Source organism: Lates calcarifer, linkage group LG19 (genome assembly GCF_001640805.2).
Source record: "Lates calcarifer isolate ASB-BC8 linkage group LG19, TLL_Latcal_v3, whole genome shotgun sequence".
In the NCBI taxonomy this organism is placed as follows: Eukaryota; Metazoa; Chordata; class Actinopteri; family Centropomidae; genus Lates; species Lates calcarifer.
The window spans coordinates 5,265,489-5,292,563 of NC_066851.1; the positions used below are offsets into that span (position 1 = coordinate 5,265,489).

Sequence of the window (27,075 nt, forward strand, 5' to 3'; positions counted from 1 at the left end):
CTCTACAGTATACTTGCCTCAGAGATTTTTTTAAGACAGAGAAATAATCCAAAACCAAAAGGCACATCCATGTCTTTATTGTTAAAGTGGTTATTATTATAGAGCTGTTTGGTAGCAAACATGCAATCTGGATGTAGAGCCCTTAAATACAAAGTGGACAAGGCTGTATAAATAATATAATGTGCACTGTATGGCATGTAAAATATATACTGTGTATATTTATATGTATAAAACATGCTTCTTGGTTAAAGGAAAACACTCAGTACACACACACACACACACACACACTCACTCACACTCACATAGTTTACTCTCCACCTGCTATATAAGCCACATACACAACAATGTGCCCAAACTCAGAGTTTGGTTACTTTTAATACAAAAATATCAGGACAAACACTTTAAAAAAAACTTTCAATGGAATAGTGCTGCTCAGTATTTTGACTCATGGGATATGACTGTATGCCTTCAATGTTTCTGCTTCTCACTGGTAAATTCCCCTCACTGATTATTCATTGTCAGGAATGACTAAATACTACATTTGCTAATAGCTGGAGACCTGTGGGTGACAGCACTCAAGTGTGAAGCCAGAAAAGGCAAACACATGCAGGTTCACTCAGAGTAGTTGGTGATTAAAGGGGGCTTCAGTCAAGTATATTTGGATAGAAGTAATACAATGCCTGTGTGTCATCTCTGGTAAAGCCCAGATCTACATTCAAACAAAGGAGCCGAGCTCGGATCAGAAAAGCATTAACGGTGCACCCCTTCGATTCAGTAAACATTAACCCTCAGAACTGACAGTGCAGGTTTGAAAGATTATGGGATTGTGAGGATTTCATGTCTGGCCCTTCATCTAATGCCATTACTGTAGTCATACAAAAACAAACCAGTGATTCAGCACACGTCTGAGTTAGAAATCTGAATAAGAGGCACTCAAGGAATTATTTGCTCAAATCTGGGAGGAATCTGACACTCCCCCACCTTACTGACTTTCCCAGAAGTCACAGCTCGTTTGCTTAAGTACCTTATTCAAGTTTCTGTGACCCGTGTGGACACATGTTTGAAAGCAGAATGGTGAGAAGCAGGGAGCTACAATCCATGTGTTTGAATAAGTCAAAGTACAGATACTGTATCTGGGATCAAGTTCAACTGTAGTTCAACTGAACTGCATTCTGCCAGCAAATTACAAAATTTACCATCTTCTATGTGTAGTGTTCCCCATTAAACCCTTAATATTGTTCACAATCATTAAACACAATAATGTCCTTTTTCTATTTGGCAACAAGAAAGGTGGAGTCGGGAGTTTTCCTGTTGGGTCCTTCAGTCAGACAGCGAGTTCTGGTGAGAAGCGTTGAGGTATGTGTATCCCCTTCTTGTCAGCCTTGATCAGGCTTATAAGAGCTCTCCTGCGTTCCGTGGGAGCTGAACGAGCTACTCCCGCTCCCCCAGACACTGAATTGTGCTAGTCAAGGGCTCAAGAGAAGACTTCAACTAATATGCTTACAAGCCATCCAGTATGCTGGAAAGATTGAACTGCTAAAGTTCAACAAAAGAGAAAACAGACTTTATAACTCTCACAGGCTGAAGCGGGACAGGGTGGGTTGTGGAGAAGTGATGTGGAGTTCAGTGTGCTGATCTGCAAATGGAGCTTTGTATAGAGTCTTTGATTTAGGAGGAAACACATCCCACCACCTTGAAGATGCACCACACTCCCAAGCAAGGTTAACTGGAGGAGGAGAGACAAACAGATGCAAGGTTAGTCTCAAGAGGATTGAAGATTTAGAGAACACCAACTAAAGAATCCTGCATCACTTTTACTCACTTATTTAACCTTTAGGTCTTCAGACCTTCACCAATAAGTTTATGAATTTGTGCAGGATTCTTTGGTTTCTTCACAGTGAAGACCTTTCATATACGCCTGTCAGTAATACATTATTGTGTGCATGAAATCTGTTATAACATTGGTGAGTCCTCTTTGTTTAAATAAGCACCAAATCAATCCTTTGGGTGGAGTGCTCAGAATCTGATTTGAGAGATTCTGTTTCCAGCTTTGATATTGTTACCCTTCTCCCATTTACCCCATTTAACAAAACTGCAAGCTTTTTAGGGCATCTAGTACAGCCTGACTTTTTTTTAGCAAGTAACAGAATGTTAAAAACACAAAGTATTTTCACTTGTACAAGAAGGCATGTGCAAGAAATAATAAAAAAAAGACATGTTCTGCCCCCAAATAAATTATAAAAGAGCACAAAGATGAAGTTCCCTTTCAAACACCCTGTGGTGACGTGATCCCAGTTTTCTGGTGAGCTGCAAATGTTCCTCACATGTAAGGAGACACAAACTAGCACATGCACTGGGTTCAACATATAGTATGTGCACATAGCCCACCACCACGCCAAGACTGTGTCCCCACATTCAGTGCAAAGGGACCTTGTTTGGTTGTAGACAAACGTACACACACTGAGGAATTTAGTCATTCACAGGAAAACATCTGGCTGAGGGAAGCAAAAGATTGGGGAAGTCATCATTTATACCAGTGTCCACTGGTGGATTCCTCTCGCTTAATTTTGAAGCCATTTGATCTGCGAGGGCTGAGGTTAGAGAATGTAAGGTCATGCAGGGTGAGACATTTTTATGAGTGCTAACAGAACAATGAGACCAGAAAACAGGACATTTATGCTGAGCAGTTTTAGACATATCAAAGTTTATGCTTCTGTGGTCATTCTAAAGACAACATTATTTTCATGGGTCTCACATTTCTCCTGCTGGCAGAGAATAAGCAGCAAATGCTTGAAGCAGTTTTCTTACATCAATATTCAGACTTGATCTCAAGTGATTAATTCTCTTTTGAAAAATCATTGTGATCTGGGACTGCTGCTGTATGAGTCAAGGCCATGTGGAAGCAGCGTTCCACTGAAATCACTGCACAGCACAGCACACACTGTTACCATATGTGGTCATCAGAAATGAATAGAGGAACAGTCATCATCGATATCATCCAATGCCCAGTGCCAGTCTTGAAGACCAAAGTCCTCCAATCTGAAAGGGGAGATCAGTTCTGATGGCCAAGTAACAATTACTGCAGTTATCTGTAAATAAAGTCAATTCTTATCATGCATAGAGCTGGCAGCTGTTCTCAGGCTGAAGAGAGCTCTGTGCTGTTACGTAAAGGGGGGTCCTGAGAGACACAACACTGACCCAAGGAGAGGAAGAAACAAATTGCACATGTGGAACAAAACCAGCTTCTCACAGTCACCTCTTACATATCTATGGAAACGTGATTATTGCTTTGGGGAACTTTTGACCTTTTTAGTAACTGGATGCACAGCAGATGATCATAAAGCTGTTACAGAGAGTATTCTTGTGGCCAAAGGCTAACAGTGCTTCAAATAGAACATTTTACATACCAGAAGCAGTATAATACTAATTTGTCACAGCCTTTCAAACAACATTCTGACCAGATTATATAATTCTTCATAGAGATACAGAGCAATACATGAGGTAGAAACATAGAAGTACAGCACTGTATTAAGAGTGCATTTGGATACCTCATCTTAAACATAATGGCACATTACATAATTACATTAGGCCTCTCACAGCCTACAAATGTAATAGTGATCATTTACATAATGAATATGTAATATGTTCTTGAGTGTCCAATACTAATAAAAAGCCTTTTCTATTTTTTTACAGCCTGTCTAGCGAGGCAAAAACCTTTCAGACATATTCTCCTGTCTGCAATTCTACCTGCTCTTGCTGGTGGGAAGCTGTCGACTGGGCCTCCTCATGGACTGGCTGGGCTGAACCTTCATGGAGGCGCGTGGCGAAGAGCGCGCAAAGTGCTCTGGTGGTGGAGGCTTCTTGGGAATCTTCTTAACCAGCCGGCTCACCCACTTCTGCTGCTCCTCCTGGGACACTGCCAGCAGCAGCAGGTTCTTGGCCGTAGACACATCGTAGTTTACTGGTGGTAAAAGAGCATAAGAAGTTACCTTCAGTATCAACCAATTTGCAAAAAAATGTCTGTTAAACCTTGAGACAGCACTAATGCTGCATCAAGCATAGTTCATAGATGAGTCTTTTGGTAAAACCATGTACTGGAGCATCTTACCTTTGCAGGGAGCAATGATCTCCTCCTTCTTGTCCATGTGATCTTTGTGGCACTTGATGTGGCAGCGCCGGCACTCCAGAGCAGGTGGTGGCTTGAACATGTTCCATAGCGGTTTGGTGCACGCCTCACAGTTGGTGGGGAAGTGGTAGAGAGTGGGGATGAACTCATGGCCCTTGTGGCAGATGTAGCTGGACTTCTCTCCAATAGGCAGTGGGTCCACAGGAAACTCTGGCTCCTTTTTGCTCTCACCTTCATTGGCATAAAGAATCTGGGGAGAGGATAAAAGATGAGGATTTGTGCTTTTGATACTCAACAATCAGTCAAACATCATATATTGCTCATACTCTCCAGACGTTCAAATAAAAAAAAACATCATAATTCTTCATTCCTCAGAAGTTCAATGATAAAAACACTAAAGCAGAGCTGGGACAGACCTGGAATATCCTGGGAATCTCTTTGGCGTCAGCACGGTATACATCTGTGTGAGTGACAGGCCTCACATGGAAGAGTTTGCTGCGAAATGGAAATGAGTTTTGTTATATCCACATATCAAAACATATCAACAGCATCAATGTGAACTGCTGCCTCTTAATACAACAGCCAACAGCCAAACAGGAAATAATGGTTGCATAAACTAAAACTGACACAGTGATGAGGCATATTCAGGTGTTATACTCACTCTATATCAAGCACCATATAAGGAATGGACTGCTCTCTGTCTTGCTCACTGTTGTAGAAGAGAATCTTCTTGCTGCTCACTACAACATACTACAGCAACAGAGCAGATTTTGTAAGGAAAAATGTTCATCAAGAACAAGTATTGTACACCATCAATACAGATTCATTTCCTTTATTCATACCTTCTTCTCCCATCCAAACTTCTTGGTGTTGTTTCTTACAGGAAGAGAGAGCCACCCCTCAAGCCTTGTTTCTGTTGGGGATTAAGACAGAGTATGAAATGAAATGTTGTATGTACACATATTGATAATGTTATATTTACAATGCTATGTTTTTTGTTTGTTTGTTTCTTTAAGTGTATTTATTTAGGCAAGAGGGGGGTAAATTATTTCCTGCAACATTTGCACATGCAAACTCCCAAAATTTGGTACACTAGCTGCAGTGAAAATAACCAGTACTTAAACTTATCTTTTCTAAACCAGAAATACAAGCCTCATCTAACTTACACATTTTGTATACATTTCTGTATAAGTTTAATGTCAACCTAAAGGACAGCAAATCTATTCTGTATATATGAAGATGGGTAAGTTTATGGCTTGGCATCAGTGGTCAAGCTCTTACCTGTGTACGCATCATCAGCATCAAACTCTGGCCCACTGCTGACACTGGCAGAATCCATTGATTGAACACTGAGCGATTGCAGGAGATTCCTCAGCTGCTCGATATCACTGTCCTTGCTGTCCAGAGCCATCTGCAGCTCAATACGCATCTGGCTCTCATCAGCCAATTGCTATAAATGAACAACAACAGAAGAAACAAGGTCCAGTCAATGACAGTAGAGAGGACAGATGATACTGTGCTGCATATGCTTCTCCAGCCTGGGGAAACTGTTGTCTGTTAAGGGGGAAATTGGTGGGACTTTGGAAAATATCCTCCACATCTGCACAACTAGTTAAAATCACATTATTCATTATGGAATTATACAGAAATTATATAAGACATCAGAGACAAGCAAAATCAAATTACAGATGTCAACCCACAGTGACTGTGCTACCTACCGCTTGCATTTCATTGATCTCTTTCTGGTATTTGATGATGGTGCTGTTGAGTTTTTCCTTCTCCGACCTCAGCTCCAACTGCAGCTTCCTGTTCTCTTTCTCCTTTCGCCGCATATCTGTGTCATTACCACGGCGACTGTCTCGACTACGGAATTCCCTCCTGTATATGATCTCTGCCAGCTTATTAACGGCCTGTAGACAGACAGGAGTACAACAGTTCACATTTTAACTTGGTTAGTTGTGAGACAGCATCAGGATATGATTTGGATTCTTCCCAGAGAAATAACTCAAATCCAAAAGAGTTGGTCGTCTCTAAAATTTAGTTCTTACTCACAGTGAAGTATATGTATGGTACTAATTAGCTTTGGTTTAGTTGTCAATTTGCTGAAGTTTTAAACAGACTTACCTGAGTTTTCAGTGTCCTCTCGGATTGCAGCTGCTTTTCAAATGCCTGCTTCATCTGGCTGATCTGCTGCTCCCAATCCTTTGACTTCTCTGACTCTGAAAAAATAAAGACACAAAAAAGAGAAATGTGAACCCCAACAGCAATAATTTGCTTGTGATTAAATTTTAAATGGAACATTTGAAGTTTCAACATTTTAAATACCTTCTATTGCCTCCTTCAGTTTGTTGTTTAGCTCCTCTTTCTCATTGGCGAGGTTGGCCACATCACTGGTCAGGGTGCGATTGGCCTCCTCCAGCTGCATACAACAGGAAATGAATTAGGAGCACTGTCTAAGCTATCTGCCACCTGTTGTCCAACTTGAGCGCTAAAGTTTATCTCTGTTTCCACTGCGTCTTTCTAAAGTTTGAGCATGCAATGCATCTACTCCCTCCTGTGTGTGTTTACACACTGAGGGGTTCCTATGAAGGAATGAATCAGAGGTCAATGCGACTCACCGAGCTGATGGTGATGTCCTTCTCAGCGAGCTCTTGACGATGGCGGGCCATCATCTCCTTCAGTTCTAGCTCCTTCATTATTTTCTCCTTCTCCAGGTCTGAGTACTGCTCCTCAGCAATGGAGCGCGCCAACTGCTCTGAGTCAGCTTTAGTCAGAGTGATCTCAAGCTGAGCCGCCAATGAGTCCCTGAAAGAAGTTAAAAAACAAAATCAAAATACTGAACCACTATTAATCACTAATACAGCATATCAACATTGGTGCAAACCAACTGACCACTCCTTCCTTATTTTGTTTTATTTATTATTTTTGTTTCGTAAGTATATTAGATTTTGTCATGTGTTTTAGGAGGATAACAAAGAAACTATCAGATTTTCAAACAGCACAGCACCTCTCCTCCTGAAGCTCCTGCAGAGACTGCTGCACATCTTTATAGAGCTTGTTTCTCTCCTCACACTCCTCCTTCAGCTCACGAACCTGGGTCTTATACAACGTCTGCAAAACACAGGAGAGAGGTCAGACACACCTCGCACTCAGATACTACATCAAAATACGTTGTGACGCAACTCTTTGCTACTGTTATACATTTACCAAGGCAAGATTGTATGTATGTGTAAGTATGGAAGTTTCATAAAGTCAAATCTTTCCTGAATAATAATGAATATATACAGTGTGTACAGTTACGTAAAATAAAACTATAAAGTTCCATCATTAGTAATGTTCATATTATTTTTAAAATATGTGAAAAATTGAACTGGTATCTATTGAACTGTGAATACTGCTTCAGCTATTCAATCCACACAACAACATGCATTACTGAAATAAAAGGAATGTTGTTTTGATGGCACATTACAGCCCACGCACTCAACAACCAAGATATAGAACCATAATGTTTTGCACTTTGTAATTTTACATTCTCATTTGTGATTACAAAGCAGAATATAGACTCACAGAGAAATACTGTTCAGCTTCTAACTGGTCCTGTAATTCCTTCATTTGCCCATCTGTGTCCTGTCTTTCTCTGTGGACAAAAACCGAAACTTAAATTAGTCATTATCCTCCTTTTGGTAAAATGTGAAAGCTCAAGAAGACAGGAGTGTGCACAAAATGTGAAATAAAATGTAAACTGACTTGCGCAGCTCTTGGTTCTGTTTCTCCAAGCTGCGTTTAATGTCCAGCAGGTGATTTGTTTCCTGTTTGAGCTGTTTCTCTGAGGTTCTCAGAGCGTTGAGCTGCTGGTTCTGAGCCTTCAGGTCATTCTGAGTCAGGTTACGCTTCTGAGTCTCCTGCTCAATCTTCAGCGTCAGGTTCTTCACCTGAAAGAATGGATGAAATACAGAGGGAGAAAGAGATGAGAAGTGTGTTTTAATTGTTTATAATGTTGATTTAATTATTGTTTTATCTGTGCTTCCTGTTTTTGTAGCCAGCTGATGAATAACAGTTATTCCTCAGAATACAGAATATAAACACTCACCTCCTCAGTGAGGCGGTCCTTGTGTCTGCGCAGCTCATCTAATTTCTGTAAGGCCTGTTTATAGTCACAGTCCATCATGCTGCTGTGTTTCTCCAGCTCCAGTATTCTGTTCTCCAGACGCAGTTTGGCTGCTCGCTCCTCTGCCAGTTTCTGCTCCAATTCTGCACAGGTGTCAAACACAAGATAAGGTGGTAAGGTTATGAAAAAACCACTGCGTTTCATTTGAGGTTTTTACACCGTGACTAATGGAGAACAGCTAGAACACAGTCTTGCTGGAAAGTACTTTTTTTTTTTTTTTTTAACAAAATTAAGTATATTGTAATGCTGAAAAAAGTTCACCTGTGTTTTTAAGCTTATTAAAATGCAAACAAAAATTAAAAACAGCAGCTGATATTTCACAATAAAATGGAAATTTCATATGGATTTTCCCTTTGATGATAACGCACCACGCTCTGTTTGTGAGTTTCTGGTTGGGTTGACAATACTGCATTTCTCTTGATACAATATATGGGTGATTTAATGTTCAATGGAGGCTTACAATAACTATACATATACATACACACACACACACACACACACACATATATATATATATATATATATATACATAACAAAAATTGTATTGCTCAACTGTAATTTTCAGACCAGCAAAAGATAATATATAAATTATATTGAATATATATTAATATCAAAATATCATAATAACCACAATCGCAGTGGATGACTAGCCTGATAGCAATACTGATATTACTTCATTATATAGAATTTAGAGACAAGTATTTAAAACAAATACATGAATACATCATCTAACTTCCAATTTTGCACAAAACACTGACACAGTGCTTGTTGCACAAATTAAAAGTTGCAGTGAAGTCAGGAATCATTTCATTAAGTTTAAATCTTGTATGAATTCTTTCACAAGACATAATGTCTAATTTGGTCCAAACTGGGATGAACAGACTATTGAAGTAAACAAGTGGTTATGTGATAGAACAATGTCCTGGGAACAAAAGGTCAGTGCCCTCACCCTTCATTGACTCTGACTTGGCACCCTCGATGGTTACTTTGATCTTGCTCTTGTCTGCCAGCAGCGCCCTGGTGGCCTTATGAGAGGTCTCCTCCTGCTCCAGCTCCTGCTGCAGCACCTTCAGCTTGTAGGTCAAATCAATCTCTTTGTTGCTCTTCTCCTGTACAGAGATGAAACAAGAGCAGAGGTGTTGTGATATACCCAAAGGAACACCAGGGGTGAAATCTAGCTGGGCATCACAGTAAGATCTTGACAAAAACAGTGCATCTTTTTATTCATGAAAAAATACAAACTGCAGCAGAATTCAGAGTTCAGAAGCTCAGAAACACATTATAATCAGTGAAACAGCTATAGTAAACTCATTAAAACACCACAACGATTTTATAAACTCCTACTCCTACTCATCTATACTCTCAGGGGACAATGCTGTGTAGAAACAAAAGACACTTTAAAGTGTTCAATGAGAGAAATCACCAGTGATTAATGCACTACTTCGAGGGTTACAATTCAAAAAAGGCAGCAGCAATAATTTTGCAACGCAATCTGTAATTTATACCTAAAGAATGAGGTTTCAAGCCTCTTAAATAATTTTCTAGATACAAAATCTGTTGTGATGCTCCCACTGTATTAAAATCTTAGCACTTCATCTGTTCACCATACAAGTACAAATAGCAATTGAATGACTGGACACCCTGTTGATTTTAAATTAAGAAAGAGATGGCGATGGGCAAATCCCTAAACAGATATACTATTATCTTCACAAATACTCTTAATATAACTTTGATTAGGCCTATAACTTACTCACTCACAGGAGAAGCATTCTAGGTCTAAAAAATACAAGAGATGCTAAATGCCAAAAAATAATACATTTACAAAAAGACAATAAACAAAGGTTTATGATCACATTTCAGTTTCTGTCAGATTTTTTGATTTACCTTCTCTAGATCAGTGAGTTTCTCCTGAAGTTGTCTCTTCTCAGTTTCAGCTTTGGACAGAGCCTGTCTCTGCTGACGCGCCTCCTCCTCTAGACCAGAGATGCGTCCTGCAAGACAAATCCAAGAGAGTGCTCAGAGAAACAGGTTTCAAGAAGAGAAAATGCATCCAACGCATGCATTTACAATACAACAACCTAAACACTTGCACTGTATGTTTACACACACTCCCACCTAATCAAAGCCCCAGCAAGAAGTTCAGGGTTTTTCCTTTTCTTGTCCACCTTGTTAATGTCAGCAAAGCCATGTACCACAGTGAGTTTGTTTCAGCTTTAGGGCAATATTTAATTCTGAATATTTACGTGGTTCAAATAAATGCTTTTTCTCCAATATCCTAGTTCTTTGGAGAGAGTGGTTCATTGCAGACTGAATTACAACAGCAGTTTGACAAAAGCTGAGAGAAAGTTGACTGTGGCATTTTCACATTCAAACAAAGGCAGAGACAGAGCAGGAATCTGGGTGTGTTAACTGAGCTGTTTGTTTTGAATATGACCTCACTTCAATTCACACCACCAGATAAAAGCTGTTATATGACAGTTTAACTGGCCTGATTACTGCCTTAATCAGATCATTGTTGAATTAATAGTCCTGATGTAAACATACTCCCTCGGACAGTTACACAAATGTATCCTGGGAGGTGACCAGTACAACCACAGTCTGTCACTGTTATACGCTGACTGGCAACAACGAAGCAACCGGCCATGGTTTCATTCAAGGGCTTATGAGTGTTTCATATAAGATTTGTTCAGCCAGTTGTCGAAGGGGGCTTAAACCTGTAAATATCAGATGTATTTGTTTTTGTTTTATCTGGACTTGAGGCCTTTGTGACTCAGTATAGCACCTCCAGAAAATCATGTTTTCATAAAAGCCCTTCCAAATACATTCAAATCAACCTCTCTCACACATAACAACAACATCTCAACACAGAGAGTGAATGTGGTATTTGCTGAATGGCTTCTGGCGACAACTGCTCTGCAGCGCAAACGCTTTCTTAAGGCTTGGAAAGCCTCTTTGGTGCCCTCAGTATTAGTGCGGCACATTGCTTCTGCCCACCTAGCTGCCCTCATAAATCTGCCATGTAAGCTGCAAGGCAGGCAGAATAAAATAACTTGAAGGGGCAGAGATACCTCATTTTTATACAAGGCGTGTAATAGAATTTCCACCTCATAAAAATACAGGTCAGCATCTCTTCAAAACAGCATTTCATACACCGAGGTGAATTTCAATGCAATATTCAACCTGCAGTACTGCAGCCCATTCCAAATATTCATTATCACATTGTTTTTTCTGATCACACACAGTCCTATATTCATGTTTAGGTGTTCCTTATGATTTTCTGTGTTTAGTTTATTGTTTCTAGGTGTTTGAGAGGAGCATGTGTGAAACCCTGGCTTAGTGTGTTTGACAAGGACTGTAGCACATTGGGAATAATTCTAAACTGCGATTAAAATGTAAAAATCACCCTAAAAAAAACAAATAAATAACAATAACAAAAATAATAATGATAATTCATACATTTAAAGCCTTTCCAGGCCTGTGAAGGAGTCTTTCTAGGTCCTGTATTACAGAGTATGTGTGTGTTTCACCCACCCATAAGATCACTGATGGTCTCAGAGCCCTGGCTGTGCTCCCTCCTCTCCGTCTCCAGGGCTGCCTGCAGGCTGATGCATTCCTTCTCCAGACTCAGCTTGCTGCGCTCCAGCAGACAGCATTTGTCCTGCAGCTCGCGTACGTTGGCCTCCAGCTGCTGCAACTGCTTGCTGCTCTCTGTCTGGGTTTTCCGGAGCCTTGTCGCTGCCTCTGACTCAGCCCGCAGCAGCGTGTTGGCTTCTTCCAGCTGATGGAGACAGTAATAAAAAAAATTTGTCTGAGGGCCAGTTTCTATCAGATCTAATGTCTTTAGTAACGTACATTGGGAGTCCAGTACATACTTATTTCCAGATAAAGTACCTTAATTTGGAAAAAAAAAAAAAAAAAAAGAGAGAGAGAATATACGTATATTAGCCCTGTTATCCGTGATCTGTGACCTTCACGGATCTCTTGACATCTTACTTCCCTTAATTCAGTGTCCACTGACAAAACTTAACAGAAAGTGACACAAACCTGTTTCTGTAGGTGAATGTTCTTCTCATTCGAAATGTGTGAATTCTGGTTTCTTCTTTTCATGTCATCCAGCTGGTCTCGTAGGCTGTTGACTGCATGACACAGAAGAACAGAGACCAATATATTACAATGAACTCTGTTTTAATTAAGGAAAGTCTCTATGTAAAGTTCAAGTATGCGCAGAGTTTCTTACTTAAGCTGTATTAAAATAACAATAGATGAGAAGTTTAAAAAGTGGATCCCAAATCTCCAGCAGTTGAAAAGAGCATAGATACACAATGTAAGCAAATTCGATACTGCTTTTGAAAACAAAACTCTTTTAAATTGTAAATACTCTGGTATTCATCTAATTTTAATCAGTGAGGAGTTTGGATATCATGAAACAGAACAATAGCTAATTCAAAATGGTTTGAGTGTCATTTCTCAATATCAATATAGCAAGAGCAAAGCAAGGCAAAGCAAGTAGCCCTTTTAAACCATTTTCCTCTGGTAAACATGTTTGCACCAGTGTTTCTCAAGTCCCTCTGACCAGCTGATGGCAGTATTATCCACATTATCACTATACTAGCATCAAAATTCCTTTATTATCAAAAGCAAACCAGAAAGTTTCTAATAACACAAGCAGTCTTAACTGCACAAAAGACACTATGATCCCTTGGCACCAAATTGAAAGTGTGCTACTACATTTGCTTCTAAAAAGTCTCCAAATCCAAAACACATATATGATGCATCAAATCTGCTTCCACTTGCTAAGCAGTATATTTTAATGTCTCACTCTGTTAGTGAAAGAAAGATATTTAATTGTGGAACGGAATAATGAATTCACAGTGTCACATCAGTACATGACATTTTGCCTCAGTATAATCTAATACCGATATGATTATTGACCATACACTTCTTATTCAACAAAGTAAATATAAGGTCTGTAAGTAATATTTTAAACAAAAAAAACACTATTTGATTCATCTACTTATCTACTAGTCTCATGTCACCTTCATTCTCCAGGCAGCGTTTCCTGTCAGCCTCGCTCTCGGCCTTGCGGTGGCTCTCCAGGCTCTTGTGCTGCAGCAGGGCCTTCTCTCTCTCCAGCTGCCTCAGACTCGACTCCAGGTTCTTCCTTCCACTCACCTGGAATCGGTCATTAAATTCCTTGTTCAACATGTCCTGTAGGGCTGGTTTCACACTACTGTGATTCCACAACTTTATGAGAAATGGTTCCTGAGGATCCAATCGAGGGTTTAACACAAATCCCAATCCCAACAGACATTTTAATGTGGTTATTAGAATTCTGCAAGCACTCTGGCTGAACCTCGCTAGATATGAAACACTGGCATTCAACCGAAAAATGTGGATAATAAGAAACCATTATTCTGACTTAAATACAGGTGTAGGGAAAGGCCATACAAATGGATGAAGAAGATGGAATTTATATGATCCCAGTGGGGAAACAGGGTTGTTGCACAAGCAAATATTAAAAGTCAGGACAAACCCAAAGATATTCAAGTGATCTTCAACTATAACAGGTGTCAGCACTATAGAATCTTTTTATAGCAGTTTCAAAATGATTTGCCTACCTCTTCTTCAAGTTCTTTAGAGATTTTGTCCAGACGAGCAGTGGCAGCTCTGCAGAAAGGAAAAAGGACATTTATGAGACTTTTGATGATTAGAGCCACTGTGCTCAAGTATGTTATTAGTGCAACAGCTACTGTACCTGTGTTTCTGATCTAGATCATCTTTGACCTGCTTCTCATTATTTAGCTGCACCTCTAGGAGGCGAAGTTTCTTCTGTAATGCTGCTGACTGGAGAGTAAAAATATATAATGTGACTTTTAGGACTCATCAAATGCTCATATTAAAAACATTTTACTGTTTTACTGCAACCTATTACTGCTTATCATCCATCTTTCCTATGACTTAAATGTGTACTATGCAATGAAACAATTTACACAACTAGTACTGTCAGGAGCATTTTTTAATTTGTACATTATGAAGAACAACTTAAAAAATAGTTTCATAAACAATCTGAACATCACAATCCTTAATTAATCTCTTTTAAATTCATATTTATTCAGTTCCATTTCCTTTTTAAACAGAAAAAACAATAAAAAAGAAAACATAATTTCCATTTCCATTTCCAAAACAAAACCAAAAGGGTGTAGGCTGAAGCTAAAGCTATGATGATGATAACTATGTGATCATTAAATCTACATTAACCTATCTCTGACCACCTGGGAGCCACTGAACCATTTAAATTGTTGTGCAAACAGTGTATAGTTGCCTACTTAAACATCAAACAGGCACAGAGCATCATTAACATTTATTCAGGGTTGTATTTCTGGCCACCTGATTAATGCAAGTCAAATATTCACAGCTGAGGGAAATATCTCCTTCCTCTGTCTCTTCAGTTGCAAAATGCTCCACTATGGTCACCAGTTAGTTGCCTGTCAGCTGCTTTGTGGAGGGCATGTGGCCTACAGTGGATTTATCAGCACTTTTTGCTTAAAAAAAAAAGAAAAGAAAAAAGAGCCAAAACAGTAAAGCTGCAGACTGTACAACCAAGGCTATGACGTGAGAAGTTTTGTAGAACGGAGGATTGAGGTGCTGATTCAGGTCGGGTGATAATTCTCTGTGGTTTTGTCATGACCCTTTCACAGTACACATAGTCATTTGATTCTTTGTTGATATAAAAATATTCATTATTGCAGTGTTAGAGTTTTGATTTGAACTTGGAGGATAAGCTCTTTCTGGAGATTACACCGCAAAACCATTTACCCTCAAAATACATATAATATTCTTGTTTGGCACACACACATCTTAAAAGGAAATTAAATTCTTAAATTCCATACTTCATATTAAAAACAACAGCAAATCTGTGATGGGTGGCAGTCTTTTAGAACTCAAGTCAATGAGAATTCCCAGATTAGCTTTTAGCTCAGCCACTTAAACTCAAAACTGCTCAAGTTTTTCTGTGTGGCTAAGAACACAGAAATTCTCTCAAAGAACTAATAATTCATGGGATCAGGAAAAGAAATCCTCTTCTGAGTCATTTCCATCATAATCCTTAATGCCCTTCAGTATGACAATGTAAACTGATGCCTGCTTTATTCCCTAAGAAGCTTGGGCCAGTCTGTATTACTGCAGCTGCTCAAGGTGCACCTGGCAGTTGTTGCATATAAAGTGAAAGTACCTACCTCTCCTTTTGAATTCTCATGGGTCACTGAAGAATTGTTGGAGGCATTGAGTAACCTAAAGAAGGAAATGAACAAAATCAACACAAAGTTAAGACCACAGCTGAAAAAAATCTATAAGCTGAGCTGCTGAAAATTACTGGAGAAAGCTAGAGAAGCTGACAACTTACTGGTCCTCTTTGAAGTAAGTGAAGCCAACAAAGGGTAACTGATTTCCAACAAATGCCTTAGGTGTGGGAAAAGTTTCTACATCGCCTTTGTCATCTTCAATCTCATCAAAGTTACTGGTGTCTATGTCACTGCTCAGCTCTGGGACCACAGGGGCAACCGCTGAAGAGAGAGAGAGAGAGACAGAGAAAGAAACTAAGGAAAAAGGCAAGTGTGAAATGCTGGAAAAGGAAGTGCTATGTAAACACAACTAGGAGTGTCAAATGAATAATTCTATTTTGTATTGTGATACAGCCACTGTTCGAAGGACATTCCTGTTCAGTATCTGAGTCATGTATTTCATGGACTCAGGTGAAAGCTTGTGTGAATTGTGGTAATACTAACAGTCTCTGATGGTGTCAAAGGTCCACTGGTCGTTCTTGAAGAAAGGGTGTCGCTTGATTTCCTCCACACCGTTCCTACCCAATCGTACCTCCCTCAAAACAAAGAAAGTGACTGAGTTTTAGAGCAGTGACTAAAGCTGCCTTTTGTCCTCAGTTGAAGAGTTTCAGTGGTGTCAGGAAAACATGACCTATCAACACATATTCTTTTCTGAACGTAATTGGAAGCATTTGAATTAAAACTCAAGAAAGACTTTAATTTCCTTTGGCCTAAAGCATCACAAACTAAACCAGTGGTAAACATTAAGTCTCCTATATGTAGCTCAACAGCATCAACATGTTATGTAAGGTCTGCAGTACTGCTGTACAAATAAAAGCAGACCCTGTGGTCCCTTCTGGAGTCATCACAATTGACAATATTTAACAACTGAAACACTGTAACTCTTCATACCTGTCAGTCAGGAAGGCACAGATGATATTCTTGGCATCTTTGGAAATCTCCACATCATCAGGAAAGTTAAGAGAGTTCTTATGGTCCATTATCTTACTGTACGTTCCCACCAGAGAGTCAGCATAGAATGGCGTGTCACCTAATAGCAAATACAGCAGAGTTAGCAAAAGAAACTACACTGCTATTATGGAATCAATAGTTGTTTCTTGTACTGAGATGACTGCAACATGCAATTTACAGTACAAGGGTAAGAAAACAAGGTACATTTATTAAGAACTATTTCTGCATTGTTGTTTTGTACAATCACTGTGACTTGTGTGACATGAGATGTTTACTGACCAACAAGCATCTCGAAGATGAAGACCCCTACAGACCACCAGTCACATTCTCTCCCATAATAACCATCTCCTCCCTGGGACTTCAACACCTCAGGAGAGATGTAGTCTGGAGTCCCGACTGCTGTATCACAGTGCACCATGCCGGTCTGCCAAAAAAAAATCCAGGAATCAATATACATCAGAATCTTAGAAGTGTTTTTTGGCAGTATAGTTTCATATGAGGATTTTAGTCTTATCTTAAGACAGATGATAACTTTTATCTAAATATTGGCATAGTACAATTACTATTAGTATTAATATATTTAATATTGCTGACAATATTTCTGCCAAGTTATTTGAAAGAGTAACATGTAACAAAATATAAGAGTCTGCACACAAGTAATGAACAAATACTTTTATTCTTTTACAGAAGATGTCTTCACTTAGCAGTGTATTATCTTGCATCCTGCTTCCATGTTCCAAAGCCATTTTATTGGCACCAAAACACACTAATAGCTTTAACTCACGGAGTCCATCTTCATGCATGTGCCAAAGTCGGCCAGCTTCAGGTGTCCATGTCTGTCCAGCAGCATGTTGTCCGGCTTGACGTCACGGTGGATGAAGCCCATGGAGTGAATGGCGTCCAGGGCCATCACGACCTCTGCTGTGTAGAATTTGGCCCATTTCTCTGGCACATCGTAGGTGCTGGTGAGATTGACTAAGTCACCTCCTGGCATGTACTCCATCACCATGTAGAGGTAGTGCTCATCTTGGAAGGCACAGCACAACTAAACAAGGCACACACAGGCTCTCATTACAAGAGACAGATCTTTTTTTTTTTTTAAACAGATTAACCAGGTGATTGCTATCAGTACATATTACTGACTGTTCTGTTAGATTGCAAAGTTATTTGAAAAAGTAATATGAATCCAAAATATAACAGTCTGCACACAGTTTTTTTATTATTTTAAAGAAGAATCAAATAACTCATCCAAACACATTATTTAAAATCTTTGAGAATATAAATCTGAACAGTTAATGTCATACCTGTACAACCCAGGGACTGTTAGAGAAGGCCATGATATCTCTCTCTTCCCAGAAAAAGGCAGAGTCTGAGCGCTTGATCATCTCAAACTTGCTCAGCAGCTTCATGGCGTAAACCTTCTGGGAAGCTTTATGCCTGACCTGTAAAGTAGTGGTACTCAGTTATGCAGAGATAGAAAAGTAATGGAGGATTTGGGATTCTCAAGAACACCAGGACATTTTGACCAAGAGGTAAATTACAGGTTACACAGAAATGTTGGCTGGAGGGAAAAAAAACAGCAAGTGGCTGCCATTAGATATCAGGTAATTCCATCATAACAGTCGATTCCATATTTTCAATTTAATGTTGTACACTAAATGAATATTCTGAGTAGAGAATGTACAGTCTTAGTACAGGAGTATTTACTTTTTTCAAAGGCTATAACTAGACAAAGAGGCAGTGCGTCATTCCAGAAAACCAAGGCAGAGAAAATATCACTCACCAGCTGGACTTCGCCAAATGCCCCTCGACCAATGACTTTAACTCTGTCAAAGTCTTCAGACTTCATCTGAAGGTCTCGAATTTGTCCTATGACTTTCTCATCTAAATGTCAATAGTAAAAAGAGAATAAAGATTGTATTAATAATGTTGTCAATTTACCACAATAATAAATGAAAGAAAGAAAACAGATGTCCTCTGTCTCCCTCTCTCTCACTCTCACTGGCACACAAATATTACTTACATCTGTTTAAGAATGTTTCAATGTTTTTGTTCTTGCGCAGTGCAGGGTAGTCCAGGTCTAAGACCAAGGCATTCATGGAGTCCTACATGGAGAGAATGAAAAATTCATCATCATCAGTCATGACCAACAAAAACACGTACAAAATCGTTAACATCCTTGCCGGCTATCTCAGATTTCTGTTGCTCATTAAAACCATGAATGAGAGTGACCATCTCCATTATCACAAAATCATTGTTTTGAAGGAAGGTGTCAAGAAATCATACTGATACTGCAGTATTGAATATTATCAACAAACAAATACACATTGCAAAGGCAGTAATGTGTTTTGAAGTAAGTACATGAGGTCACATCACTATTAGGAGGATTAACAACAGGATCCAGAGGTCTGTCATCCAAGCAAAAAAATTATCTAGTGCTGCACAAAGAGCATAAAACTAGTGCAGTAACACAGCATTTTAAAGACCCACTGACTCATCAGCTACTCTTGTCATTTCTTTCAAGTACACAGTAGTGTTACTAAATGGGCTGTTACAAAGAAAACACAAGTTATAACATTCTTTAGAGTGTGTGTTAATCATAAAAGGTTATGTCATACTGCAAGTCACTGTGTTGCAATTAAAGCACACCAACCAAGAAATGTGTTCTCTTTTTATTTGCATTCATTTGCACACAAGAGGAGGTTCATAAAACTCATGCATAAAATTAGAGTTTACGTGTTCTTGTTTTTTAATTTGCATAAGATGTTATTTGCTTAATTTAGCCTGGACATAATGTATTAAATAATTTTGCACAGTGTGAGCATCTGATGCTGCGCAACTACAGAGGAAATGTACCTGACTTACATATTTAACTTTCACTTCCTGATGATAACTACACTATAACAACAATGCTATGAAAACAAATGAAATGGTCTCAACTCTAATTTACAAAAAATAAGCAAAACCAACTAGCAAATACTTAAACCTTTCCCATTAAAGGCAGTGGAGAGCAGCATGAGAACACCATGAGTTTATTTTCTGTATATTTTCTCACCACTGCACAGAACAAAAACTGTTCCACATCATTGCACACAGCAAGTCTGAATTAAAACAAACACATTCACCCCAGCATCTCATTCAGCGTTCAACTTGACTGACTAATTACACAAACAACTACATGCAAAGAAAATGGTTTGAAATGACAGCTCTGTTCCTCGAGAAAGAGGCACAATGACTAATTCTTCCATCAGCAGCTGCCTCCTTGATTCTGTCGATGATATTCATCTGCTGACAAACGATGAACACACTGTTTCTGTGACCTTTATGAAGCAGTGGGTGTAAAAGAGATGAAGTCACCTCCACACAGTATGTAGTCTCTGGTTCTGAGCTGCATTCACTCTCATGGAACTGGCACTTTCTACATGTACAAGATTCTTATGACAGTGGTCAAGGAAATGACATGACAGTTGATGCTATAAGTCAACACATCTGATTCTAAAATAATTAAATGAATTGCAAAATAATGTTTCAGATCTCTGAGGAGTTATGCAACTGTAATTTTAGTGACTGTTATGCATAATTGCATGTGTTTAAATACAGTCTGTAATAAAGATACAGCTGTAATAGTCAAGTCAATTTTACAGAACTGAATCACAACAAAAGCTATCTCAAGGCACTTTTCATATAGAGCAAGTCTAGCCTGAATTCTTTATATTATTATACTTTAATTAATTTTATTATTATACTTTATACAAATCCAACAATTCCCACCACAAGTAAGAATAACTTTAGCTGGCCAACTTTGGCTTTAGCTTGCCAGCTGAAATACACTGTCACTAGAGTTTATACAGTGATGCAGGAGCAATATGCGGCACAGTATATGGCTGGTCAGCATTGTGTACACAGGCTGGTGTAGTTTCATAATAAAGATCAGCTTCACCTATGTAGCCTGATGACAAGGCAGGTGCAGTGTGTTTGGTCATGAGTGTTTTCAGAAATACACACAATCATACAGACACATACACAAAAACCAGTGTCTGTTCTGGACACACACGAGGAAAAATTGAAAAGTGGTAAAGAAAAATAAATGCCTGTACTGGGAAAATAAATTTAATTACATATGTGCAAAGATAAAACTGATTGGACATTGATAATTTGCAGCATTCAGTCGTCTTATAATGGATACAGTTTGATCTAAGGCAATGTAGGGAAACCATTAAATAAGCAAAAGACAGACAGATGCAAACCTCTAATTGTTACAGTGTGTTACAGAGAGGAAATCGTCTATCAAAATCTGTCAGCTGTGCATTCCTGAACAGTCAATGAGGAACTTGGACAGTGGACCAAGCCAAATGTTATGACATAGAATACAAGAACCCAACTCTGACGCAGAGCTGTAAAGTGGTTTCTTTCAGACCTGTTATACACTTGTCTATAGCTTCTTATTCTCCCATTGTTACAGGGCTCAACAGGGTGTCACAGTTTCTGTTTAATGTGTGCGTCACTTCCTTTGTACTTCTCTTTGTCCCTTTTGCCCTTTTCTGCTGCTCTCCCTCTGTCTTATCTGCCTCTCCTCCTGCTCTCTCCATCATTCTCCGCTTGGCTGCAGTCAGTCTGCAACAAGCTGCACACTTCGTTTCATCATCTCAACTTCACTTCCCCATTAAAGGACTGACCTCACACAAAACTACTATTTAAGGGAAAAAACACACACCAGGGGGTGGAGAGGGGGTTGCCGAATCCGCGTGCACACACACAACCACGCGCACACGGACGAGGATCTCCCTACGAGCACAGCAATACAGGAAATGATCCACCCCACCCCAGGGCTGGCAGATAATTTCAGTGTGTCATGAAGCCAGTCCCAGTGTGCAAGTCATTTCCTCCAAGGCAGCATTCTCTGCTACTGCCACTGCACAGCATTTGTCTGCAGCCAAAAACATATACACATGCATGGCAGCCAAAGGTGTGACCATGTATGCAATCAGTGCATATATTACATGCAAGTTGTGTGCACATAGACACAAGATTTACTTGCCACAACATCTTCAATGACAGTAAGTACATAGTCAAAGCTGAAATCAATGCCCAGTCATTCCTTGGCACTCAGTGATTCATGCATATGCACACTGCAGGTCCATGATGTCTTTAAGTTTCACTGGGGTCCGTTTTAAAGGTGATGCTGCTGTGGTAGGAGCCAGGACAAGCAACTGCATTAACCACAGACGATATACACACTGCTTGTATAGGGTTTTTTGCTATGATCTGAATAAGTCTTTCACAAGAACATTACTATATCCTTTTAAAATGCAATTTTACTCTGTCATGGAGTAACAATGAGTTGTACATGTTTCTATATATTAAATTTTGCATGGTTATTATGTAACAGTATACATGTTTACCTGTATCTCCAAATTCAAATCTATTTCAGGATCTTTGGATGTTCCCATATCTTTGTTATACCTGTTAAGCAGTATTATTTTAAAAGCAGCTGGGGTCCTTTCCATTTAGTCACAGTGTGTGATACCAGCAGCAAATCTATTATACTGTGGGACTATGGAGGAGGATAACCAGTTACTGCATCAAATGCTATTGCTCAGAAATAATTGTCATAACACAAAAGGCTTCAAATAAATCATAAATTTTGATTCCAAACTGAAAACATATACTATTCATGTAGGTCAATGCTTTAATGAGAAATGAAAGCTTGTAGATTTACTAAGTAATCGATTTATTGCTGTTATCATATTCAATAAATGGTATCCTAACAACTTACTGTATCTTTATAAGATAAAGAGTACGGTCTAGACCTGCTCTATATGTACAGTGCCTCAAGATAACTTCTGTTGTGAATTGGCACTACATAAATAAAATTGACTTGACTTGACTTGACTGTCCAAACCTCAGCAAAGTGTGTAGGCAAAAATCTTTTGGATGCTAAGGTTCATCTGCTTTTCTGTCCGATGCAAAGGATGGAAAACAGGACATAAACAGAGGTTCTATGTGCTGAAGCAGGATGGCAGGTAGAGGAAGATGGTGCCCTGCATCAAAACATTCAAACTATAAAAAAATCCACAACTGAGGGGATTCAGTTTCACAGATTTCCAACTCTGGACATGAAAAATACGACAAAAGCAGTTGGTTGACAGTTGCCATGAGAAATACAAAGTAAACACTGTGTTGCAACACTTTTACAACAGGCACGTAGCAAACATTCCCTATCTACAAACTGGACCTCATGGTGACGTATCCCTTTCTCTGTCATTTCTACATCTCTCCATTAAACAAGATGAAGCAAGTATGGAGGAAGGATAAATAAACACATGTTACCCTGGTGACAGCAAGAGGACTGGTGGTTGTTAGTGGATGTGTGTTACACAGAGAAGAGGGGATAGCCTAAGTAGTATCTATTAAATACTTCACTAAACTACATTTGCAGACATTTTAAAACATCAGGTTTGCAGAGATCCACAGGTTATACATAATAGGCTGTTTAGTGCACTGGAGTTACACAAGAGAAATGGCTGCACACAGCTCCTCCAATTTGATTCCATTAATGTTACTGTAAGAAAAAATGCCAACAAGACTCTGGAGGACATTTCTCAGCCACTCAGTTGAAGCAGCTATTTATAAATATTAAATAACTGACAAGTGTCTGGGGAAGTGTAAAGCCGGATCGACAATTTAAACTTTAATGCATCTGACATTTCTGAACCTGTTCCAGACAACCACTGATCCTCTCCCTTCCTAATCCACAGTAATGTTGGCTTCACTTAGAACAAAAGGAACATTTTTTTGTAGCAATCAATCTAAGTAATTACAAACCATGATGTCAGTTTCTATAGCTCAGTTTGATATACAGTACACTTTCTTGTACAGCTACAGTAACAGGCTTACAGTAATGTCTTCCCGAGCTGATAGGAGTATCTGTCCAGTTAGGCTTATCAGTATGAGTTGTTATGTATCTATTAGATAGAGCTCGAGCATTTTATCTCTGCTATACTGTAATCCAGCCAATGGGTTATGGCTGGTTGCTTAGCAACTCCTGCAAAATACAAAGAGTTGAAACCAGTTGAGGCTACAGAGAAGCAGCAGGCAGGAGTTTTATAAGCACTCAGTTTCAGCACATTCTATTCTTTTCCATCTTATTTACCCAACCTGCTGTTGACATTACGGAGCTGTCACTCCCTTTGCCTGCTTCCACTCTTTATCACCTAATAAAAAGCCACGTGGATGCACCAGTCAGGAATCTGATGATGTTAACCTGTAAGGAACTAAACACAGTAAAGAATCACCCAACTATTGAAAGCCTCTCACATCACAAACTCTCCCTACTCCATCTGCAGTGTTTCCCAAAAAACCCTCCTCCTATGCCCATACCCATCTCATCACTAGGCATGTGGAACAGAAAACAAGCAGCACTGCTCTGGGCTTTAAAAGGATTGAGCAGAAAGTTAATGTTTTGATTGAATTCCAGCTGTTTTAAAAATAGTTGTGGGGATAAATGGTGGGCTGGGCAGAGCGAAGGGACTGTGCCAGGCAGGGCCCGTAAACTCTGCAAGAAAGACGCAACAGCAGGATTCCTGCAGAGGTTCACAAATAGCACAGCTAATGTCTCCACAGGGAATAACAAGAGTATGTCTTACTCTTGTATTTGACAGATTTCTGTCTCATGCTCCTGTGCCCTACACATTCTTGGCACTCTTGCTTTATTATAAAGTATGGTGAGGAATGTGCCAGGAAAAATACATAGCAAAAGGGAGGACTGCATGTACATAAGGTCCTGCTGTATCCTAACCTTAAACTCAGCTTTCTAAATGCTCTTAATGTTCTACTTAGAAAAGAGAAAGCATGATACAGTGAGGAGAAATAATTATGGCAGAGGTCAAGAGTGTTTATAACTGCCATCCAACAATGTTGTCCAACATGTATCATCCATTCTTTATCAAATGAACACATGTACAACCTGACGTGTGATATATCAGGAGTAAAAGATGGGGTGCTAGTTCCTGTTGTTCACCAAGGTCCCAAGATAAATCTGAAGAAAAGATGTCTGAATGAATAGAAAGAAATTCTTAGTATTTTTTAGTCTTTTTTCACTAATTTTGCTTTTTACTTGTAAAATCGTGGATTCTTTCACCTCTCCAAGCATCTGAAAAATCCTTCAAATGAAATGATCCCAGAAGAAAACCCCACTCTTTGACTGAAATGCTCATAAATCGAGTCAGTACTAGGGCTAAAATCTGTGATAAAGCTCACAAGTAGATGAGCTTTATTTTTACGCAGGCAAAACCCAAAAAGGTTGTGAACCACTAGATTAACCTACTGATCATTTTCTCAATTAAGAAATTAATTGTAAGGTCTATAAAATGTCATAAGATAGCAATCTACTAATTATTTTAGCGACATTATCACAGGCTGCAAAACTTGCAAAACTCTTTGCATACTTATGTTTATTTTACATGCATTTATCATACACCACTATTTTATATTATTATCATAAGATTTTGATTTATAATTCTTGATCTACATTAACTGCAACTCAATAGTTTCAGTTGGCCAACTTACAAAAAAAAAAAAAAGAAAACCTCAAATGATGTCATTAGGCTGGGTTTCAATTGAGAGTTTCAGTTTCAATCCTTTGGCATGAACCTGGTTAAATCTGTATATAAATATTTTTAATACTGGCACAAACTATTTGAATTATAACTGCCAGCTTCAGTTCTATAACACTGCTCATCTAAACTCTGCCACACAAATATGAATGTTCTTGTTTGGGTTTGTTGAAGGAAATGAAGTTGTATGAACTCTCAGACAATCCATAACTGTTTGGTAATGTGTTATATTGTTCTGTTGTTGCTGCTGGTTGCACACAATGCAGCTTGTGTGTTGCTAAGATCAAGTGAATAATCTGTTTGCTTGTGAAAATGAATACAAATGTGTGTCCATGAGGACCCAAGCCTGTGCATATGCGCGTGCGTGCGTGAGAGAAAGTGTGTGTGCATGCATGTAGGAGGTTGTATTTCACCAGCAGGTTGTGATGGAATGATAACGCTGAGGCCAGATGGATGGGTTATGCATTATGTGTGGGAGACTCCTGTTCTCTTCTCTGCTCTGCTCACTCACGCCCTCATTTCAAACTAAAAATACACTAAGATACAGGTATCAAACTCTTTAACATTCACACTGCGAGGTGAAGACGCTACACAAGACAACAACAAAATTCAACAACAGGAATTGCGCATTCAGCCACTGTCAACCGCAGAGCACTTTGCACAACTCAGTTCGCATCCCTGTCACTTTGATCAGTGTGGGAAGTGAAAGTTCTTCAAAAGTCGAATCTTCAGAAACTGTACACAAAGTGTGGCTTTATAGGCCAAAGCCCTAGAGTCTATATTCACAATTTAAAATGCTTAACTTCAACCACCCTGCAATGCTCTTCAATGCACTGTTGTGTGCACGACCACATTTTCTCAACAGTCTATATGTCTAGACAAGGAGATCCACCAGATTAAGACAGATCTCAGGGTGGATACATATCCCTTCACATGAGAACCATATACCATTGTAAACACATGAAGACCTCCTATTCATCTTTGCTTATAGTCCAAATGTAGTATTATGAAGGATGGATGAGACTTCACTGCAGTTTATTTAAGGTTTTATCATATGACATAAGTCCAGATGTGCAACCGAGTTGTTGCATACTTGTATTATAATAATAATTTGATTCAGTTTAAAAATAATTAATAATCTAATTCATACAGCATACCTGTTAATTTCTAGAGTTTAGGTTCCTCTTCATTTTTTGCATTCCTTCTCATGTCCCTGTAAGTTGGATTCTGGACTCATGTCTTGTTCCATTTGTCCAAGGTATTATATAATGTGTAATCAAGGAGCTGTGAAGAATGTGTATATTTATTTACAGTGTGCTGTGTGTGTGTGTTCTGGACTTTGATTTTTGCTTGGTTTGTCATGAGTGTTTTCCAGCAGGCTGGATGAAATCTTTTTACCGTTTAAAGCAAAGTAACAGAAGAGTTTTAGGTAAACAGCTGTCTGATGGATCACAGCAGCAGACCAACAATGATCTCTCCTATTAAGCCAGTTTACCACATATTATGTCTTTGAAATGTGATTCTCCTCCAAAAAAACGTGAATTCTAACACATAAACATAAAGTGCAACTCTGTTTGCACTACATGCCACTTTAACCTCTTATGTGCCTTAAGTCTTTATATTTATTGACCTGTTGTTATATTGTAGATGGGGTTTTTTGTATTTATTTTACATATATTTTTATATATATTTTTCTATTAGGTGTATACTATTTTTGAGTGTTTACCTCCTCTGTTGACAATAAAGCAGACTTTGACTTTTGACTAAATGTGACCTACTACACCTTGGGAAAAGTTCTACCGATACACAAACTTTTGGCAAGATATGTTACTTTGATAATGTTGCTAGTAAATAGAAAAACTATGTACCATATAA

The 27,075-nt window shown here is 38.9% G+C and overlaps 1 protein-coding gene across 2 annotated transcripts in view; it reads right to left on the reverse strand.

The window, feature by feature from the left end:
- Positions 1-61: 61 nt before the first annotated feature.
- Positions 62-27,075, reverse strand: part of rock2a (rho-associated, coiled-coil containing protein kinase 2a) — a 32,736-nt gene continuing 5,722 nt past the window's right edge. For both annotated transcript variants that reach the window (XM_051078237.1, XM_018695177.2), the window contains 31 exons: positions 18,609-18,690; positions 18,369-18,469; positions 17,890-18,027; positions 17,370-17,630; positions 16,865-17,009; positions 16,526-16,664; positions 16,079-16,170; positions 15,697-15,856; positions 15,530-15,584; positions 14,050-14,138; positions 13,913-13,961; positions 13,331-13,466; positions 12,339-12,430; positions 11,826-12,072; positions 10,179-10,285; positions 9,244-9,403; positions 8,217-8,377; positions 7,874-8,058; positions 7,694-7,763; positions 7,134-7,237; positions 6,745-6,931; positions 6,452-6,545; positions 6,251-6,345; positions 5,845-6,036; positions 5,408-5,576; positions 4,969-5,039; positions 4,788-4,876; positions 4,543-4,621; positions 4,109-4,376; positions 3,748-3,961; positions 62-1,726 (listed from right to left, as the gene is read on the reverse strand). In XM_051078237.1, coding sequence (XP_050934194.1) covers positions 1,723-1,726; positions 3,748-3,961; positions 4,109-4,376; positions 4,543-4,621; positions 4,788-4,876; positions 4,969-5,039; positions 5,408-5,576; positions 5,845-6,036; positions 6,251-6,345; positions 6,452-6,545; positions 6,745-6,931; positions 7,134-7,237; positions 7,694-7,763; positions 7,874-8,058; positions 8,217-8,377; positions 9,244-9,403; positions 10,179-10,285; positions 11,826-12,072; positions 12,339-12,430; positions 13,331-13,466; positions 13,913-13,961; positions 14,050-14,138; positions 15,530-15,584; positions 15,697-15,856; positions 16,079-16,170; positions 16,526-16,664; positions 16,865-17,009; positions 17,370-17,630; positions 17,890-18,027; positions 18,369-18,469; positions 18,609-18,690 — 4,035 coding nt within the window. In that variant the 3' untranslated portion in view covers positions 62-1,722. The remainder of the gene's footprint in view (positions 1,727-3,747; positions 3,962-4,108; positions 4,377-4,542; positions 4,622-4,787; positions 4,877-4,968; positions 5,040-5,407; positions 5,577-5,844; positions 6,037-6,250; positions 6,346-6,451; positions 6,546-6,744; positions 6,932-7,133; positions 7,238-7,693; positions 7,764-7,873; positions 8,059-8,216; positions 8,378-9,243; positions 9,404-10,178; positions 10,286-11,825; positions 12,073-12,338; positions 12,431-13,330; positions 13,467-13,912; positions 13,962-14,049; positions 14,139-15,529; positions 15,585-15,696; positions 15,857-16,078; positions 16,171-16,525; positions 16,665-16,864; positions 17,010-17,369; positions 17,631-17,889; positions 18,028-18,368; positions 18,470-18,608; positions 18,691-27,075) is intronic.